General features: G+C 43.1%; 3 protein-coding genes across 5 annotated transcripts; 2 read left to right on the forward strand and 1 right to left on the reverse strand.

The window, feature by feature from the left end:
* Window positions 1–396: 396 nt before the first annotated feature.
* Window positions 397–14,453, forward strand: LOC133907104 (pre-mRNA-processing protein 40C-like). 3 transcript variants are annotated; one of them, XM_062349128.1, is made up of 16 exons: window positions 397–951; window positions 6,399–6,545; window positions 6,668–6,856; window positions 6,968–7,604; window positions 7,683–7,846; window positions 7,960–7,997; window positions 8,850–8,928; window positions 9,051–9,497; window positions 9,811–9,894; window positions 10,520–10,660; window positions 10,805–10,911; window positions 10,997–11,108; window positions 12,067–12,210; window positions 12,294–12,440; window positions 13,319–13,441; window positions 13,944–14,453. In XM_062349128.1, the coding sequence occupies exons 1-16, from the start codon at window positions 517–519 to the stop codon at window positions 14,229–14,231; spliced, it is 3,282 nt and encodes a 1,093-aa protein (XP_062205112.1). In that variant the 5' UTR covers window positions 397–516; the 3' UTR covers window positions 14,232–14,453. The 3 variants fall into 3 exon arrangements, 2 of the variants coding, with proteins under 2 accessions (XP_062205112.1, XP_062205113.1); XM_062349129.1 differs by having other exon boundaries at window positions 812–951; window positions 6,399–6,522; XR_009907930.1 differs by lacking the exons at window positions 12,294–12,440; window positions 13,319–13,441; window positions 13,944–14,453 and adding an exon at window positions 11,443–11,574 and having other exon boundaries at window positions 12,067–12,203.
* A 1,940-nt stretch (window positions 14,454–16,393) lies between these two features.
* On the forward strand, window positions 16,394–18,088 carry LOC133907731 (small ribosomal subunit protein mS86 (rPPR1)-like). Its single transcript, XM_062349810.1, has one exon. The coding sequence runs from the start codon at window positions 16,490–16,492 to the stop codon at window positions 17,798–17,800; it is 1,311 nt and encodes a 436-aa protein (XP_062205794.1). The 5' UTR covers window positions 16,394–16,489; the 3' UTR covers window positions 17,801–18,088.
* A 213-nt stretch (window positions 18,089–18,301) lies between these two features.
* Window positions 18,302–20,247, reverse strand: LOC133907732 (type III polyketide synthase A-like). Its single transcript, XM_062349811.1, has 2 exons — window positions 19,879–20,247; window positions 18,302–19,492 (listed from the first exon to the last, which is right to left on the reverse strand). The coding sequence occupies exons 1-2, from the start codon at window positions 20,072–20,074 to the stop codon at window positions 18,519–18,521; spliced, it is 1,170 nt and encodes a 389-aa protein (XP_062205795.1). The 5' UTR covers window positions 20,075–20,247; the 3' UTR covers window positions 18,302–18,518.
* Window positions 20,248–21,666: the final 1,419 nt, after the last annotated feature.

The following is a 21,666-nucleotide window of genomic DNA, read 5'->3' on the forward strand; positions in this document are numbered from 1 at the left end:
GGAAAACAGTAGAAAAAAAGCCGTCCGGCGGTTCCGACCTGATCCTTGTCGGGCAGTGACGGCCTAAGGGCCTGTTTGTTTCAGTTAGAGATTCTGAAAAGCAGCTTATAGAAGTTGGATTGTGAAAAGCTGGATTATGAAAAACTTTTAGGTTGTAGATTCAAAAAAATTTTATGAATAGTTTAGTAAAATAGATTTTCACAATCTATCAAAAGCTGAGAAAAACCAGCTTCTCAAATTTCTACAATCCAACCAATAAATTTTAAAAAACTATAATAAAAAATTATCTGTTTGTTTCAGCTTCGAATCCTAAAAGACCTAAGTACGGCCTAGCCCGTCGTGCCGCGCCGCACGATGATAAATGGGCCGTACCCAGAGTAGCGGCCACGTGCCGGCCCACTTGGCGCTCTAGTTCCTCGCGCAACCTCTGCTGCTTCGCTCGCGCGAGCATCGACGCGACGACGCTCATCGATTTTGCCCACTTCACAAAACCCTAGGCCCCAACCGCCCCCACCCATGGCGACGCCGGCACCGGGCGCCTCCGACGTGGCCAACCCTCAGACCGACGAAGCCCCACAGGCCGAGGCAGCAGCGGCAGCGGAATCGGAAGGGACCGAGGCAGATGTAGCCGCCGCGATCGAATCAGAAGGAGCGTCGACGGTGGCAGCGGTAGTGGACGGGGCGGCGGCTCCCGGAGACGCCCCGTCCGCTACCGCTCCAGCTCTCGCTCCCACTTCCACCTCCAATTCTGCGGCGCCTCCTCCTCCGGCTTCTCCTGCGACGCCTTCCACTCCAGGGCCGCCGCGGCCTCAGTTTGCGGGCTCCCCGGCCTACATGGCGCTCCCCGCGCCGGCGCCGTCGCAGTCGCCGGCCTTTTCTTATAACGTACTGCCTAGGGCGCCACCCCCGCCGCAGGTGGGCAGCGGTGCAATCCAGCCAGGCTCTTCCCCGGTAGGTATCTTATCCTCTGCTGCAGTTTATTTACATGTTTATGTGGGGGATTCTTCCCCACTGTTGTGTTTCTGCGGATGACTGCATGTTTATTGTTGTAACTAGTACAATATCCGTGCTAACGTTACGACGACATTTGGTAATGCAAATAAAACAACCAAAAGGCTATATATGTTTTGGTAATCAAGCATAGAATGAGATAGATTTAAGATTCACGCAAAAAGGAAGATAGAGCTTTTAGCTATCATCTCATTGCACAGTGCGATCGTCAGTTTGTTTCGAAGATGCCATTTGCGTGGAAGACAATCGATGATAAGTCCACATGATAATCAGCCAAACAAACCAATAGTGTCCAGAGTTCTAATAATGCTTCATTCTCAAACAGGATTAATTTGTTCTCTATGGTACAAATTACTATAGTTTGTGTACAAATGGGATTACTATAGTTTGTGCAACGGTTTCTAAGTCACATGCATAGGCAATTGTGCAAGCGGGTTGCGACACTGCACTCGTGAAACAAACATGCCCTAAACCTAAGCAATACTTCCTAGATATCGCAAGCTGGATCAGGCACTAAATTCATTTATAAGAAAAAATAGCTGCATCTCTGAAATAAATATTTAAACAAGAAATACTGTTGACTATTAAAGACCATGCAGGCAAGTTAGAACATCCTGTGGTACTTAGTTTCAAAAGAAATCATGTGACGGAGGCATGGAGCATTGGAGCTAATAGAAAAAGTAGCATGCATTGTAAGGCCATGTGTGCAAGATTGAAATATCCACTAATACATACAAACACGGTAGTAGCTCCTCCACCAGCTAGTAGCCCCAATCCCCAAACCCCATGCTTGCGAGGAAAGTGAATATTTTTCGGAATCCTAGATAGAGTATGGGCTGCCCCCCCCCCCCCCCCCAAAAAAAAATCAAAATGTAATTCAGAAAATTCTGTTTAAAAGTCCCAAAAAAAGCAGCCGCCGCTGCCTAGCACACACACATAGCCATCGCTGGCTGCAGGCCATGATCCTTTGAACTCATCCATCCGTGCCCATCCTCAGAAACAGCACGTTGATTCCGCACGAGGACGACAGAAGCCGACATGACTCACCACATCACACCAACTACTACTTGTGGCAAGAACACAAGAACAACAAGAACATCACACCGACTACCTTGATCTACTTGTTGCAAGAACAAGATCAGGTAGATATTAGATCAGTAGCAAGAAAGAATCATAGAAGATGATTAAATGTGCACCGGTTCGATTAAAACAACCCATGGAGCTAGCAGGTGGCATATCATCACAAACAACATGAGGAATTGCACAGGGACGAGCAGGCCAGAGATTGAAGAAATTAATTACCAGAAAATAGTAGTCATGAAGTTGGGAAATGATCAGAGAACTAACCGAATTAGGGAGGCAGTAGCAGTGCCAATAGCGATAATACCAGTAGCAGGCCATCTGTTAAATGTTTCTCGAGTTAAAAATTACAAACAACTCGTAAACTTGACAATTCGTATTCCATGAAACTGCACTTGTTTGCTTCACATGAAACTGCACTTGTTTGCTTCGCATGAAAACTCCATGATGACAATTCAACTTATTACAGTTATTGAGATATCAGAGCCGCGACACAAGAATTCAACTTATTATTTGATTTATGCACACTGTATGTATGGCACATAATAATTCAAGCAAACAACCAATGAATGGCATAATAATTCAAACAAACAACCAATGAATGGTTTGGCAGTTCATCTGATCCAAAAAATCTCTCACTTAATTTACACAAGTAACCCTCGAGCCCACATATACATGCTCAACATTTCATTTCTAGATTCCAGACCTTAGATTCAGCATATAAACATGCGATCATATGCACATTTAGAGCAGATTGAAAGTTTCAAAGGATGTTAAAGTACGTAGCACAAGTTATGCATGTTTGCTACTGACAACGAAGATGCAGTTTGACAGTGCAATTGAAAAGATGTATATGTAAAGCAGAGAGCAGAGAACTGATTCTGCCAGAATGGAACAACTATGAATCACAATTCACACCAACTCAAAATCATGATGCATTACGCGGACTAACTGAAGTATGGTTCAAGTGTCAAGGGAGATCACAAGCAACAAGAGAATGAACAAACAGGACCACCAAAAGGGCAAAAACCATGAAGAACAGATGAGCTATGCAGCTTGGAAGAACAAATAAAGTGTGGAAACACGGGATGGACATGCTTTTAGTTGCTCGTTTGTAAGACCCTATACATCATATAGACAAGTAAGAAATAGGAAATTACCTGATAGGAAAGAGTATTTGTGCCACTGCCACTGAGCCCAAATAGCACTATGGTGTTTGGTTTTAAGGATTTCAGACAAGAAGCTGAGGGAAAAAAACAGGCAAAGTTATTGCTTATATAAAAACAGAAATTTGAACAAGTAATGTGGCAAGCTTCAATATGTAGCACTGCATCTCGGCTCACCAGCTATCCTCCCAGAACTCCTTGTGCCTTGTCTGTGAAGCCTTTTCTGTTCCAGGTAGCATGCAGAGGTGAATTAGACAAAGGATAGAAATATATCATCAAAGAAGTTTGACCAGCATGCATGAGATCATTTAAGCCAACAGCATGTTATAAGAATTTCAACGTTCTACAATCATTTGACTGATTGACCTATGATAAAATGATAGGATCTTTACGTCAAAACAAGTTCATGTCCTTCAGTTTTAGAACGTCAATTTATCTTTCCAAACAATTATTAATTTTTTAGGCTAGGATTAGATGGATACATACTCATCAGAATTGAGATTGCAAGTTGGATAGCTAGCGATAAAGTGCAACGAAACAATATTCCCTCTCGTACATTGCAACTTTCAATCTAAACGGGTTTGAGCTCTAAAGAAATTGTGAAAGGTTTGGAGCTGACAACAAGTTAAGTAATTGTCGATGTGCAATTAGAGTGTTTGGAACAACCGAGGTACATATGGACTTGATGTAATAGAACCAACGGCAGAAAGAGAAGAAACATGTATGGCTGATATCAGAAGATCATTAATCATGGACACATAAGAAACAAAGAAAAAGAGTCCAGTTCAAAAGACAAGGATACGCGCCATTAATCATGAAGTCCAAGTTTGGCAAGATTTCTTGCTGAATATAAATATTATTTTAGCACTTTTGAGTCTACTTATTTTTGGTACTTTGAGCTTCTCAAGGTGGTGCATCCTGCAATATTAGATTATTCCTTCATTAACTAAACTACACAATTGAGCTTTTCGAAATCCTAGATGTGGGGAATTTATATAGTTTAGCCTTTTTTGTTCTTTTTGCCCCTATTAAATTTGCCCACTGTAGGACACCTTTTTGCTGCAACAAAAATGGATGACATAAGAGGCTCAAACCAACATCTCTTGTACTCTGCTCTCTGAATGTGGACCTTCACATGCCACATGGTTGCATAGTTGGGCCAGGTGCCCAGGTTCTCAGATCCAGTTCGAATATTGGCATTTGATTCTAGTCCAATTTACAATGGCATAGGGCTATTCGTCTAAAAAAGCAATCAAATATTATAACTGCGAGCTTGAACTTATATATGTGCTACATAGAACTATTGAGTTTGCGTCCAATCAGATTTCCAGTTAAAATATGAAGATTGAACCTTAACTGAAAAAAACAATATCAAATTCTGCCAACCAGATTATGTGACAGCACAATCTGTCATCTGTGCGCTGTCATATGCGATCCATAGAACCCAAAAGTGCATAACAAATCAGAAGCATCTAGGATTATTTTGACGGATACCTGTCATACTCTAGATTTTTAGAACGTTACTGAAGCAGTCCTTTAGTCTGAAATATCTGCAAATAAAAAGAATACTCCATGAGGCATCTAATAAACAAACATATAGCCTTATTGCTAGGCACAAGTGAAATGTGGAGTTTTAATCTCATCGAAAGCTACATGCAGCTGCTACCGTCCACCAGATCCCATGTCTACGTCCCATCCGATCGTTGAACCATTGCAGCCGATAGGGATTTGGATGTGTGAGGAAAGAGGATGGGGAGCGGAAACTCACGAGTAGTACAATTTGTGCGGCGGCACGGAGCTACGGCCGTCGCCGCGGTTGTCGAGGTAGCAGACCTCAATTCCACCGTCGTCGGCCTCCTCGTTCGCCCGCGCGGCCTCGTCGTCGGTGGGTGTTCAATCGGCCGGTCGAAGAGACAGTGCTGGCAGTCGGGCAATTGGAGGCGCGGGGGTGGGCGACCGGGGGAGGGTGCGGGGAGGAGGAATAGGGGGAGGGGGAAGAGGGCCCAGGGGATGGCCGGGGGACGGGGGATGCAGGCAGGAGAACGTCGGGGAGGAAACCACGGGCAGATTGGGCAGGCACGACTGCGCTGGGAGGAAATCACGGTGGCGGTTTGGCCCGTATTTTTTCCAGATCGTTCGCGTGTGCTCATCTATCAGCGCGGGAGGAGAACGGGCGGGCGCGCGAGAGGGGAATGTGCGGACGAAAGGCGGGCAGACGGACGAAGGATAGGGGTAGACGAACCAATTCATTAGGGACTTTTTAAGTATGAGAGATTTTGTCTAAGATGAGCATTTGGGGCTGAACTCTAGTGATAAGCTTGATGAGCAGTGAAATTCGGATAGGGTTATGTTAGTTGATGATTTCTGTACGCAAACTGCACAAAACGATAAACTCATCTATTGTTTTCTATAGAAGAATTCATGGGAACTTCAAACTCATAATTGGGCCTGTGAGTTTGCTTGCCAAATTGTACTATATGTCAAATTCTATGTGGAGTTGAAGATCACAATGGCCCATGATTATTAATGTCTGATTAGCTTCAATGAAAGATGGCTAGCCCATGCTTTTGGTCAAGGAGTTGCTTATTTAAGTGTATGTTGCATAGCTTATTCTGTAATTTTGGTGTTATGATTTTATTTCGTCTTGTGATGCTAAACATACTCTGGTGTGATAAAATGAAAACGATAGAGAAAACAGTTTGTTTATTACTGATGTGAAATCTCAGTAGCTTAAGGAGCTCCCACACGCTTAGTCTTTCTACATAAAACCTAGAAACCTACTCAGTCAGTGAGAGTTTTGCGGTATGTCTTATAGCTATTTTTTATAGGTGTCTTGTAGCTATTGGTGCTTCAGAATTGATTAACTGAAAGCTGTTAATGCAGCTTAATTTTCATATCTTGCAGCCAATTTAATATCTCAGTATAATCTGCAACATTTATTTAGAATAGTAATATAATTTTAAAGTATAGTCTTTTGACAACCAATTTCACTATAGTGTGCGGAATCACAAATTTTCTGTTAAAAGAGAACAGAAGGTAGAAATACAGACAAGTCAACTTACTCAACAATGCTTAAGTTGGTTTACCTTCCTAGTCTTGATTTCCCACTTATGGAAGTCTTATAAGTTTTTTCCTTTCCAGGCTCTCATGGCTCCTCCAATGCCTGCATCAGCTCTTCAGCCACCAGCCCCGGGGCAATATTTTGGGAACAGACCTTCTTTCTCATATAATGTAGTCTCGCATGCAAATTCTAGATTGCCTACTGGTCAGCAGTTTCAACTTGACACTGTAATTTCTCATGGCTTTATTTTTATTACTTTTATTCTTTTTTTCAGTTTTTTTAATCTTATGTTAGCGACCTGATCCTATTCTCCGATGCACTAACCCTTAATTATTATCTTTTATTACAGGGCACAAACCATACTGGTCAAGTTTCTAGATTTGTTCCGCCAGGTTCCTTGCAGCCTCCAGCCCCTGGTCAATTAGCTCGCCCAATCGCATTCCCTGGAGCTATGCAACCAAATCCTCCTGGATCTATTCGGTCACCATTTCCTGCACCCAGGCCATCCAATATTCCTTTTGGTGCAAGTCCACAACAGGTACAACACCAAGCCTCTCGGTTTCCTTTAAACACTATGCATCTATCTGTTTGCTTTTTTTATGCTTGAATCTTTTGATTAGAGAATTATTAATTTATAGAGTTATTACAGGGCAACTCGGAGGTTAATACTTCCAAGTCAGATGCCCCAAGTGCACCAGAGGTTAGTCCCTGTACCATGCAGTTGCCTGCTGGCCTGCCGTCAAATTCTCCTTCAACATTTACAAGTGCTTCTGGAAGTCCTTCAATCCCTATTCAGATGCCAAATCCGTCAGTGCCACCTCGCCCTGAGGCATTTGGGGCAGTTGGACCGTCTGTACCTGGACAACCTTCTGCAATCTTCTCTAATCCACCAAGTCTCCTTGGGAGGCCTATTGTTCCATCTGCTGCTCCTTTGCTCCAAACAACACCATCAGCTGCAAACCCCGGTGTTATCCCACAGAATTCTCAACCGCCATATTACCCGTCCTCCTATCCTTCAGCACCCGGTATTGTTCCACCTCAACCTTTATGGGGACATCCTCATCCTCAACAACCTGCTGGTTTTCAGCAGGCCCCCTTCCAGTCATATCCAGCTGGTCCTGTAGGGTCTCTTGGCAGGCCAATGATTGGGACTTCTGCTGTGCCTACAACTTTGCCCAATGTCCAACTACCTGGTGTCTCAACTGGTGGGGATTGGAAGGAACAAGCATCAACAAATCCAGGATCTGTGCAGCCCACTCGTACTTCAGCTGATCCACCTTCCACAGGCAATGCTTTTTACTGGATTTGATGTTCGGTCTTAGTTTTCCTGTTAATTCTTCTCATGATTATGTGCAATGCTGCAGGACATGGAGGTCAAGTCAATGATCAGCTGGAGGACCGAAAAAACACTGGAATTCAGGATTCGGACGCATGGTCTGCACACAAAACAGAAGCTGGTGCTGTGTATTATTACAATGCCTTGACAGGAGAATCAACTTATCAGAGACCACCTGGTTATAAGGGGGAGGTAGTTGCACAGAGGAATAGCTTTATCAAGTAATATGACTTGATTCTAGTCCGTGACATGGCAATTTAGCATCGCGATTTAACTAATTTCTTTTTCCCCCTTTTTTTCTTCAGCTCGAGAAGGTCGCAGCCCAACCAGTTCCAGTTTCTTGGTATGTCTGTGAAACTACTATGTTTGTCCTGTACTATATTTGACTGATATTGGTGGGTGAGTGCTGCAAGCGTTTATCGAAGTTGATTTATCCCACTTTACGCACTTGAGAGTTTCTGAACTTATTTAGCACAACCAACTTATAGTGGAATGACTGCCATGATTTTTGATTGCCTCCGCAGCAACTAAAAAGTTATAAGAGAATATGGTTACATGTATAGGAAGTGTCCGAAGCTAGGGTTCATTTTAGATTAGCTGCTTGTCAGCTGTGTATTTTTGGTTCACCTATATTCTGGAATCGGGCTGCTCGGAGCCTCAGACTACTTGTGCACACCACCTCATAGGAAATAGTGTTAGGTCAGCCACTCTGCTAGGCTCCTTGGCCACATATGTTTTGGTCGTGCTATGCAGTAGTGTAATAAGCCCTTTTGCAGAATGAGACTGTTACATGCTCACTTGCTCATTTTTGTTTGAGCATGTAGATAATATTTTAGCGCTCAGAGAATCCTTGTGTTTTTTTAAATGCTAACATTTAATACTATATGCTATCACATTGCATATATAATATAATCTGTAGTGCTGAAAACAATATGTTCTAGGCGCATATAAAATCAGTCTAACTCTATGAATGGTGTAATATAAAAGATGGTCCTAAATGCACTGTATATTAAATAATCGTTCTTGTAGTCATGTGGATTGCAAAATCAGTATATGGAAATCTTCTTGAGTGTCGATATCCTCCTTTTGTTGCTCTTTACGACTTTACCTGATCAATATATTCCAGTTCGTCTTTTCATTCGTGCATGCTCACGAATTTAATGCCACATGGAACCTAAATATTTCAATCTGCCAGGGACAAATTGGCTGGTACCGATTGGAGCATAGTAACTACTAGTGATGGAAAGAAATATTACTATGATAATAAGCAAAAGGTAAGATCGGGATTATGGCTTCACGGCTCAGCAGCATGTCTTTATTGGAGTCGTATCGTTTTCGTTGGTCTTTCAGTATCATGAGTTTATACCTTATTGCTAAACGCTGTGTTGCTGAACAGGTTAGCAGCTGGCAACTTCCACGAGAGGTGACTGAGCTCCTCAAGAATGCAGAGTCTGGTTCCTTAAAAGAAGGTCCAACTTCACTGCAGGATAAGGGAGTAATAAGCATTGATACAAGTACCCCTGCCATACAGACAGGTGGCCGTGATTCGTTGCCCCTTCGACAAACAGTTGCCCCTGCATCGCCTTCTGCATTGGATTTGATAAAGAAGAAATTGCAGGATGCTAGTTCTTCCAGTGCGCCTTCACCTCTCGCTACTCCATCTTCTGCTTCTGAATTGAGTGGATCTAAACCAGTTGATGCTGCACCTAAGGGACAGCAAGTCTCGAATAATGGTGAGAAATCAAAAGATAATAATGGCGATGGGAATACGTCCGATTCCTCTTCGGATTCAGATGATGAGGAACATGGGCCAAGTAAAGAGGACTGCATTCGTCAGTTTAAGGTGGTTCTTGCGACATTTCTCTGGATTCGAGAGTAGATGCTGAGAGGGCTCTTTGCTTCGCCATTGTTACTTCTTTTCATTTCCAGAATAGAGATGCTAGACTGCTAGTACAAAATAATGAAACTTGCTGTTCATTTCTGATGGATCTGATCTCTGATGTACCGTTCTGAGACGAACCTTTTGTTGTTCTACTGTTCGTCTGTATCTGGTTGGAGAATTAGAATAGCTGAATAAAACTATAAAGGTGCTTTTTGACTAATCTAGATAAATTTAATATGTTGTAGTAACATGATATGCTTCTTAATTTTCACAGGAGATGCTAAAGGAACGAGGAGTTGCACCGTTTTCAAAGTGGGATAAGGAACTTCCAAAAATACTGTTTGATCCACGTTTCAAGGTTTGTGAAATTTGTGATTTTAGTTTTATGCAGCTAACCTACTGTCATTGGATGTTGACTACCACTTACATCAGATGCAAAACTGAATGGAACAGTTGTATTTAAGAAGACATCCTTTTGTTATCACACTAAGAGAAACTTTGATTTGGATGATTTACTGCTGGAATAATAGTTCATGGATTTCTAAAATTTTATATAGTGGTGAAAATGTTTTTCACATAAGTACTTGATAAATGTTTGGTTAAAGGATTCAAAATAAATTTACTGAATTTTCTGCGTAACTGAATACTTTTTTATGGGAAAGAATAGCTTTGCACCTATGTGTTGTTCGTCTTTTTTTTTTTTTAACTGAGGGCTAGAATTTGAGTACATATATCCTTTTTTTAACTGAGGGCCAAACCTTGAGCACATTATGACTTATCAAAAGAATTACCGAGTAACTAATGATTTAAAGCTTTTTTTGTGTGTGTGCTTGTGGTACTGAAGAACTGATGATTTTAAGTTTTTTTTTTTTTTGCATTTAAGGCAAGGAGTAGTTGTGGTTTGATTTTCACATGGTGGTGATATTTTCTTGAGAAAAAAATGTGACTACTAGTTAGCTGCAAGTAATTTGTTTCTTTTGTAGTCTATTCCAAGTCACTCGACGAGACGGGCTATATTTGACCACTATGTTCGGACGCGTGCTGAAGAGGAGCGGAAAGAGAAAAGAGCTGCCCAGAGGGCTGCAGTAGAGGCGTATAAACAATTACTAGAAGAAGCATCCGAGGTCCGTTATTGGTGCCTTGTTTCTCTTTCTCCCCTGTAAATTGACTTGGCCATGTAACGATGGTGAAATGCCTTCAGTGCCTGCCTATATTCATGATAAGATAATTTTTTTAAGGCTGATGCCATCTTTATACATATGTTGCAGGACATCAGCCCCAAAACAGACTACCAGGAATTCAAAAGAAAATGGGGTGCTGATCCTAGGTTTGAAGCCTTGGATCGAAAGGAAAGGGAGGCTCTTTTCAATGAGAAGTATGTCCAGCCACTTTCTTGAACAATGGATTTTGAACTTCATATTTTGAATTGAATTGATAACCTATTGTCAAATTTTGAGCAGGATGAAGTCTGTTCAAGAAAAAATCCAATCAACACGCAATGTTGTCATTGCTGACTTCAAATCAATGCTTCGAGAAAGTAAAGATATAACCTCAGCTAGCCGATGGACCAAAGTAAGTACCTCGTTCTCATTTCACTGAACATAACAACAACAAAACCTTTACCAAGCAAGTTGCGGTATGCTAGAGATGAAACACAACAAGAACCATGGGCACCGAAAAATATAGTAGTAGAACAGAAGTAGTGATATAGTGCTAAGTAAAAGAAACTTGATTTCGAGGTCATGGTTCTGGCACATGGATTGCTAATTTCCACATGGGGGATGAGGATCTGATTTATGTTAATATGACGTAACCAACTCAGGCTATAATCTATAGATATGCTGTGTGATGCTTCCATGACGTTTTATCAGCTTTCGTTTCTGTTACCTTCTAATCATGATTGCAGGGATGGGTGCGTTCTCTTGTGAGATCCAAGTTATTGTCTGAACTTGATCGTTGTGTGCATAACTTGTGGATTAACTGAGTTCTTCTGAGACCGACCATAGACCAAGTCAACTGCTACCTCTGACCTAGAGAGGTGTGCTATCTAGTAACAGAATGGGAACCTTTTTTGGAACCTAGTACACTGATCTACTGATGACTGTTATGATATCTGTTCTTAAGATCCTGATATTGTCTGAATGAACTTAACTGAAGTATGATGGTCTGTTTTAATATAATAGCTGTTTGTCTAACTTATGTGCGGTCGGTCTCATTGTCATGATGTTCACATTGACAAGTTGTGCACTTTGTACCTGTAAGTGTGCTGTTGTGAACCAATCGTGACTCTAAAACAGCTCCTCCCCTTTCAGAACGTCATAAATCTGTGACTCATCTTTATCCGCACGACAATCGTGTTGAATGTTTTCGAAGAGAACAGTATGGGAGAGCTCTATCGAAAGGATATATCAATAATAGTAATAGTATTGTACTGATATTGTTGAATGTAGTAGGACCTTGCAGTGTATGTTTTGAGTTTTTCTTCTTTCTTTCTATTCATGACTCAATGGTTATACAATGAATCATATAGGTCAAAGAAAATTTCCGGAGTGATCCGAGGTACAAAGCCATGAAGCATGAAGAGAGGGAGAATACTTTTAACGAATACATAACGGAACTAAAATCTGCCGAATTGGAAGCAGAGCAAGCTGCCAAGGCCAAAGTGGATGATAAAGTCAGTCAGCTTAACTGATGAACTTCGTGATGCTTTATTTACTGTATACATAGCTTTACATTTACTTTGGTATGTATTGTCAGGCCAAGTTAAGGGAGAGGGAACGTGAAACGCGCAAAAGGAAAGAAAGGGAGGAACAGGAAGTGGAGAGAGTAAAATTGAAGATCCGAAGAAAAGAGGCTGTGTCATCATACCAAGCTTTACTTGTTGAAATGATTAAAGATCCCAAGGTGATTTGCATTACATGTTAAATTTCTTCATTTAACTGAACATGCTTCAAATTCTCAGTACTTGTCAATGTGGCACTTTTTTTTACTGTATTTTATTGTTGTCGACAAAAGGGTGTCATGCGGTCACACATAGGAGATATATTGCTTAGTGTTGTTTTCAATTAGAAGCAAACATTGCTGTCACTGGCCAGTTACTGCTGGCATTGGTAAGAAAAAAAAGCCATGAGAGATATATGGATAGAGAGATTGGCTAGCGACCACGAACCCCTATCATTTCCTTGAGACCCATGAACCCTAGCTTTTGATTAAAAGGACAACAGTCTGAACAAGATTTATGTTCTATTTTCATGCTTTGGTGCCGTAAGACTCCACAGCTGACCAATTGGCACCTGTTTAAACAGCCCATCTTTTTGCTTTATGTTCTATTTTCATGCTTCTGTTATTTCAGCTTCACATGGGTGGAGAAGTTCCTACCTTCGATCCCCGTGTTTTTGCTCAGTTCACTGCAGTTACCAGCTCCAGCATCTTCCTGGCGGATGACAGATTGGATAGTGCTGGTAACTGGCTGAGACAACTGTACTGGGTTAGCTGGTATCATGTCTGGGGCTTGTTTTCTGAAATCTGAATGCTGGATTTTTTCAAAACATCATGTGTTACTTTTATTAGTGAGAAGTACTAAGTGTATGATGCTGTAGCTAGGATGGGTCATCACATCTTGGGTTGTGTTTGTTTGCATTTACCTTTTAACTTATTTTAGTCTTTTTTTTGGTCTTTGACTAACATTCTTTTGCTTTATTACAATACTTGCTATAGTTCGCTTCCTTGGCAAGTTGGCAAATGTGTATTGATAATCAACAATTTTATTCTTTCTGCTATAGGCATCATGGACAGAGTCCAAACCGAAACTTGGAAAGGATCCACAAGGTCGTGCTTTAAATCCTGACTTAGGCCAAGGTGATGCAGAAAAGTTATTTCGTGACCATGTGAAGGACCTATATGAGGTAAATTCCAAATGTTGTAAGCGTCTGTAGCTACTGAACTAGAACTTTAAATTACTCTAGTATCTTGACTGTTTATTTACTGAGATTTTGCTTGGTGGCTTCTGTCCTGTTCCAACCAATTCCTTCATCCACCAAATTGTGTTATGCACATATTCCCACTGTTAAAGCCTCACAAGTGGACACATCCACTGCCTGGGAACTAGGTGCACAACCTGTGCCCACTGCCCACTGCCCACACCACTTTCAGACACTATCAGCTACTTTTGCCAATCCATCAGCAAAAAAACTGGTTGTAACTGGTACTTAAATAACAGGCAGTAGGCATGATTCTTCGTATCACATGTTTTGGTTTGACAAGCCTTGGATGCTAGTAGCTGGTGCTTAAATAAATCTTCATTGAAGCTGATACTGTAGGCTTTTCATTGTGCTGTATTTCTCATTTCATCTTGGATGCTTGAGTTATTGTATGCTTTTGATCTGATGTTGCTATAATTTTCACCAGCGTTGTGTCCGTGATTTCCGGGCACTTCTATCTGAGGTTATTACTCCGGAGGTAGCAGTGCGGGCAACAGATGAAGGGAAAACTGCATTTAACTCTTGGAGCGAAGCCAAAGGTCTTCTAAGATCTGATCCAAGGTACAACAAACTGGCGAGTAAAGACAGAGAGTCTATTTGGCGGCGCTATGCTCATGACTTGACGAGGAAACTCAAACGGTCAGACACGAAGGAGGAGAAATCGGATACAGATGTGAGGCAACCTAGGTCCTCCGATCCGCCTAGGCGGAGGTAGCTTGTAGTAATATCCATTTGTACTCTCTAGTTGCTGTTCTTTCTGTAGGTAGTTCAGGGCCTGCGTACACTCAACTTGTAACACACTGAATTGAATTGTCGTCGCCACAGTTTTGGTACCGAGAGCTTACATTTTTTTAAAAGTTCTTTCAGCTTTATTGCCATTTTTGGAGCTGTCAGATCACATATTGAGGCATTTCATGAATTTTTCCATTTACCTACAGTTGATGGAGTATCCTGCAGTCTTCACTTTAGTTTAGGTCAAGTAGTGAGGTGCCTAGTTGTCTTTAGTGCAAACATAACTAGTGGCGGAACCAGAAAAATTGAAAAAGGTATGCTTAGGCTAGTACGATATATCATATGCTCCATATCACAAATCTAATAAAATTCAAATTCAAATTAAACAAAATACAATACAAATAGTTTAAATAAGTGTACCAGTTGGTTTTACATGAATATAAATTACATTGCAAATTATCTAAAGAAAACTTCAATTTTCAATTTACCTTGAAGATGACCCATAGTTTTAGAAGCGTTTGATTACATCATCAACACTAACCCTTAAGAACATATCTCGCTCTATAAATATCACGAGACAATTATTTAATAGTTGATCATCCATACGATTTCTTAACTTATTCTTCACAAAAGGCATAACAAAAAATACTCTTTTGACACTCACCGTAGCCAATGGTAGGAGTAATACCAATTTAAGAAGCAAATAAGTCAAGTTATATGTCAAATGCTTTTATATTTGAACAAGTTTGACACAGAGCTCACCAAGAGTCTTTAGATCATTGAACCTACCATCACTTCTTATGTCAATAATAAAGTTATCAAGTTGAAAAGAAAGTTTTACCAAATCTATTTTACCTACTTTATACTTGTAGAACCGAACTGCAAAGTAACTTAATAAACCAAGTATGATTCAGTTGCCTAAGGTAGTTAGCAAGTGTAGCAAATATTCAACTGAGAACAATTGTTTATGTAGGATCGAGAATGACGACTAGAGAAGGGTGAATAAGCGTCTGAATAAATTTCTTTCAAAATCGATGGCCTTCTTCTATTTTCACTCAACGTATCTCAAAAGCACATATACAAAAGCATAATCTAGAGAGACAAAATGAGAAAGAAAGTTCTAAGTAACATGACTCCACGGATGGAGTATGAGTCATAGACTCTATTTAAGACCATTCCATGTCTTATTGTGCACAAAAGCTCGAAACTTTGGATGAAGAACAAAGCAAAAGATAATCACCGAAAGAAGCAATTCTCCAAGTTGATGGTCTAGAGGCAAGATGATTTAAAACCCTTTCAAATACATGAGTATATGATCGTTTATGCCTCTAACAACAAAAACAACTTCCCAAGTTTGAAAAAAGCGCAGCTCAAAGGCAAAAATAAAAATCAACAAGAAAATAAAAAAAGTTGCACCGAAGCAAGGGAACCAAAAGAAGAAGACTAGAAGGAGATGAATACGAGATGAATACGAGCATATGCAAGAAAATAATCTCTATTAAGCACAAAGGTCAACCCAATTTTAAGCGGATTACAAAGATTTTTCTTTCACAAAAGCTCTAACCTATTACAAAGACTAAACCTATCCTCTTCTCTCTTCTAAAATCTATCGCTAGGCTCTCCAATGGCTGGCTCAACCTCTCCATATAGTCCCAATCTTTATTTATAGATTTAGAAAGGTTCCTTGACCCTTAAGTTTCCTTGTTCCCAAAATAATTCTAGCTGGTAATGCACTCCTACATATCACCGGGGCATTTTGGTCCAAATTCTGCTTCATCCATTGAACGACCATGACTTCTTCACGACTTAACTCCGCCTCGATGTAAGCTTCGTGATGATGCCACATGGACCTTCAGTCATGTGGCATGAAAAGAGATCTCATGTAAGCCAACTATTTTCTCGCTCCCTCGCTTGTCTAATCAAAGCTTATAGTAACTTCATTGATCGGTAGAGTAGCTAACCTTAGTTTTGACTTTTCATATAATTCGCTTCCTAGCATATATCAGGCTAATTATTTTTAAAGTGAATTTTTTTCTCTCTGTTACAACACACGAGCAATTAACTAGTTAATAAAGTTCTCGTAAAAAAGCGTACGGCAGATAGAGTGGGAGGAAAAAAAAAACCCTTGCCGCTAGAGTGTGAGAGACCAACCGCTTTTCGTCCCAAACCCTAACGCCGACATAGTGTGAGAAAAGAAAGGGGAAGAGGCCCAAACCCTCCCAAACCCCGTACTCCCCCACCATGGCCTCCCTCCTCCTCCGCCGCCGCCACGCGCTTCCACGCCCACATCCACGCGCGGCCGCCGCCCGCCTCCTCCGCGCCTTCTCCGCGCTTCCCGACGTCGACCCCTCGGCGACTCCCACACCAAACCCCGCCGCGCCGGCCTCCTCCACCCGCGCCTCCGTGCTCGACCTCCAGCTCGCCGTCCGCGCCGAGACCGACCCGGTCCGCATCCACTCCCTCGTCGCTTCCGCGCTCTCCAGCCACGACCAGTACCCGCGCCTCCACACCTCGCGCCCGCTCTTCTCCCTCGCCGCCTCCCGCCTCGCGCGCCTCCGCCGCCCGGACCTCGCCGCCTCGCTCCTCGACCTCCTCCTCGCCTCTGCCGCGCCCTCCCCGGGCCTCCTCGCGCGCGCGCTCTCCCTCTTCCCGGGTCCCGACGACGCGCTCCGCGCCTTCTCCTCCTCCGCGCCCTCCGCCCGCTCCGACGTCTCCCTCTCCGCCCTCCTGTCCGCGCTCCACCGCGCCGGCCGCCTCGACGATCTCAAATCCACCTTCGCCTCCGCGGAGCCCTCGCTCGGCGTCGCGCCTGGCCGCGCCTCCCACAATGTGCTCCTCCACGCGCTGGTCAAGAACTCCGAGGTCACTGCCGCCCGCCAGATGCTCGACGCAATGGCCAACAAGAAGTTGAAGCACCGACCTGCCCCAGACATCATATCCTACAACACCGTCCTCGCCGGGTACACAGCGCAGAATGACGAGGAGGGGTTTGAGAAGCTTCTGAAGGAGATCAGTGCGAGCAAGCTGGAACCAAATGTTGTCACTTACAACTGCCGGATACAGTGGTTTGCCAAGAAAGGCAGGACCTTCAAGGGGGAGGAGCTGCTTGATGTGATGGAGTCAAAGGAGGTGGAGCCGAATTACCTTACCTACAATGCTCTCGTGCAAGGTTACTGCAAGGAGGGGAATGTCGGGGCAGCGATGCGGGTGTTCAAGAGGATGAAGGTGATGAAGAGGCGGGAGGGGAGGAGCGACTTGGGTGTGTCAGCGCATTCACAGACGTATGTGGTGCTGTTTAGGAGCTTGGTGGAGAAAGAGAAGCTTGATGACGCGCTTTGGATTTGTAAGAGCTGCTTTGCAATGAAGGCAGCACCACCTTTTGAGGCCGTTAAGGGTTTGGTTGAGGGATTGGTGAAGGGGGGGAGGTCTACAGAGGCGAAGGATGTTGTTGCTAAGATGAACTATCGTGTTAAAGGTGATGCTAAACTTGCTTGGGAGAAGATTGTTGGTGAATTATCTCTTGAAGAGGGAGCACCAAGTTCGAATCCATGATTTGCTAGAGGCATATGTGTTACTTCTGATTGATTCATGTGTTTTGGACTTTGATAATGACGAAGATTGAAGAAGATAGGCTTTTACATGGGATCTAGTGTTTTCGTCATGTTGTCATTGGGCTGTTTGTTTTTTCAAAGTCCATGGATATATCATAATGTAATGGATGTCTCTCTGAAGCAGAATGGTAAGAAATGCCATTCCATAAACCCTTCACTGTAAGAGCTTGCTCTACTTTTCTGTCTTTTAATAATATTAAAATGATGCTAAAGTTAAGTATTTGTTGAAGTACTAAGGGGATCATGATAGATGATACAATCTACTATCTCTTACTGTAAAATGTTTGTTATAATGGTGTGATTGATGCCCCAGCATGTAGTTTTCCTGCTTACTTTTCCTTTGCTACAAAGGTAATTGGACTGTAATCAGTTTGCTTATGCACGCAATCAGTACAGAAATGATCTTGCAATCAATAGATAGTATAGTGGAACAACATGCATTATAGTGCCTGATTTTACAAGTATCTTACATTGTTTGATAGACAGAAACATAAATACATTAAAAACAGCAACTATGTAGTGTGCAGATGCCATCAAGGCATCTATATGCTTTATGAGATGTTTCTATGTATAATTAGTCTTTATGTGGGCCATGTAATGCTTGTCTGTGATTCTCCTATATAGTAGCTTGTAAAAGTCTTCTAGGTGCTCTTTCAGTTTCAGTTAATGCCTCGAACTAGCAGTCCTTCAAATGTGATGCCTGGGCCAAAAGCCAAGATCAACCCCCACTCTTCACTTATTGCCCCTTTCTTCAACTCATCCCTCAAGTACTCCAACACATAGAAGACTGTGTTGCTGCTCACATTCCCATAGTTCATCAAGGCCTTTCTACTAATCTTGAGTTTCTCTGGCTGGAGTTCTAGGCAGAACTCTAGCCTGTTCAATATTGCTGGTCCACCAGGATGCACAGCCCAAAACATATCATTGAACTCGTTTACCCCAACCTGGTCCATGAGTGTCTTGCAGAACCCTTCTATGCGACTTTCAATCTTCTCTGGCAAATCACGTCCCAGTTTGAAATTAATTCCTTCCTCTGAGATCTTGCCATCAATAACCTTATCAGTCCCTGGTAGGAACTCCTGTGTTGAGAACTCAAGCTCCAAGAAGGGATTCTCCTCTGGTGTGATGGGGCCTGCTCCAATAATTGCAGCTGCTGCACCATCTCCAAACAGGGCAGCACCAACAAGGTCATAAGGACGGTCATAACTTGGTGGCCGGAATCCTAGCACAGTGGTCTCAGCGGCTGTTATAAGGACACGGCTCCCTGGGTTGTTCTCAGCAATGTCCTTGGCAGTGCGGAGGGCAGCGGCACCACCAGAGCAGCCAAGGAAGAGAAGGGAAGTGCGCACGGTGTTTGGACTAAGACCAAGACGAGCTGCCAGGTGAAGGTCGCCCCCTGGGAGACGAAGCTCACTGGATGAGATGTAGACAAGGTGGGTAATATCAGCAGCAGGACGGCCCCATTCATCAAGGGCAGCACGGGCTGCAGCAGCACCAAGGTCGAGCACTGCAGCGTTGCAGATGTCGAGACGTGATGTCAATGTTGGAGTGCCTTCCGTCTTCAGCTCTGGGTGCTCATCCAGGAGCTCCTTGGACATAACAGTGTACCTTGTCCTCACTGTGGTGGTCTTGCCTGTAAAATAAAATCAGAGGGGTATGATTTCTAGGGTCTGCGCAGATCATGGCATAACAAATGAAGGCTATATATTGTGATTTTATACACCTAAATTCTTACTCAGCCCTCACCAGAAACAGAAAAAAAAAGGGAACTAAATCTGTGTTGTAGTGATTTCTTATAGCTACTTGTGTGCACATTTTTTCCCCTACTGAATGGAAATCTATTGTCTTCTTTTCTACAAGGTCCTCACTAAAATAACAATCTTGTGCCTATGCAATGGTGTGTTTGCACCAAAGATCTTTTGATAATAGCTAAGCTAACTATGCTGTCAAATCAAAATTCTCAATATAAAAAGGAAATTGCGTTATAAATAGCAATTGCCATGAAACAAGAAAACTTACAAAGGCGTTCAAGCTTTGCCTTTGTGGCGGGATCGTCACAGCTGCTGTCTTGGAGGTAGCTCTCGACAACCTTCTCTTGAGGTAGAACTTGTTCAGGGAGACCCTTGCCTAGGGCGAGCAGCATGGCCTTGCCCCTGGAGCTCTGGCTTTTGCCGTTGACACCCCTACTGACGCTGCTGAGTCCAAGGCTAGACATTGTTACCTCACTGACACTCCTCGATATCTCTTTCTGTTGGCAACTATTCTACTGCTGTGATTTTGTTGTGCGATGAGGCCATCGCAACATCTTCGGTGCTTTAATAGTGGATTGTTGTGCAGGAGTTTGTTTGGTTGCATATAATGCAGGAAACGAAGGCATGACTAGAAGCATGGTAGGTTGCAGACTGGTCATCTCGTTTTCTCCTCTCTTTTTGCTGGGGGAGAAGGTTCATTCTTTCCACCCTTCTTTGGTTTGCCCTATATTTTTGCTCATCCATTCGGTGTGATCTTTGTATAATCTTATGCACGATGTTAAAAACTATTGTTTAGTGATGCTAAGGCCTGTGGGCATATATTTGTTTACCAGTAATGTAGTTGATGCTGCAGCTTGTTAGCAGATACTTGTTTACGTGAAATCTAATTGCAGTATGCTAAATTGCTGCACGATTATACTTGGATGGCAATAGCAATGGCACAGGCATAGGCCTGATAGTATAAGGCTATAAGAGATTTCTCATTTCGTGTTTTTTTTCTTTTCTTGCGAGAAATGCTCAGTTCGTTCTGTTCTTCCCGAATTGCTAAGCTGTTTATGAGTTTATCAGACCATACAGAAATGAATGGTACAACATTGTAAGATCGTGGAACCGAGTCCTGGACCGTTTTGATTTACCTGCTGCTTAGCTTATTGAGATTTGCTAGCTGCTTAAGTTTTTATTCTCTGGAAATGCCGTTGTCGCTGTGCTGGTGGTTGGCACTGCTCCTATTCGGCAACATCATTCAGTGATGGATTCTAGTTCAACGAAGAAAAATGGGGTCCAGAGGCTGTGTCGTTGGGTAGTGGGCCGTTGAATTGTACTAGCAGAACAAATGAGACGAGCGGCCGGCGGCCGTGCCCGCGGGCGCACCGCCCCATGCTTGCCAACACCCGCTGGGAGGGGCTCTAGAGACCAGGCGGCGGCTCGGAAAACGTTCGCTTCTAAACCTACCCGGCGAGGCGGCGAAGCAGGTGCCGCGAAGGCGGCGTTGGCTGCGAAGACCACAACGGATGAAGTGGCAGGATTGATCGGCACGGTCTCAACCGTCTACCGGTGCCCGGCTCAACGCCGTGTGATGCGTGCCCCCGGAAGACTGGCGGACTGGGACTGCGCGGCTGCAGGTTGCGCTCCGCCGTCACGATGAAGCGTGTGGGGGCGCGTCGGGTGCAAGTCAAGTTTTCTTTTGGTTGAGAGGGGTATATATCGGAACACATATAACCTACTCAAATTACACTCACGTTCAACATATACATACACGTATACATACGTGTGTATGTTCTAAATATATACATACATTATAGACGGATACTCGTTAAGCGCGCACGGCTGTGCATACCAGAAAGAATAGGGACCGAACCCGCACGAGCTGCTCGAACACCGTCGGAGCTAGCCACCCGAGCGCCAGCTCGGTTCTCGGTGGGAGTCACGTTTTTTTTTTTTTAGAGAGGTGTGAGTCAAGTTAGGTGCTGCCTACGAGCCTGGCTCAGTTTGCCCTCCCAAGCAACACAGAAGTCTTAGAATATTACATTAAATTTGCTCTTCTTTCAGAATTCGA

This window comes from Phragmites australis, chromosome 24, assembly GCF_958298935.1.
Source record: "Phragmites australis chromosome 24, lpPhrAust1.1, whole genome shotgun sequence".
NCBI classification, from domain to species: Eukaryota; Viridiplantae; Streptophyta; class Magnoliopsida; order Poales; family Poaceae; genus Phragmites; species Phragmites australis.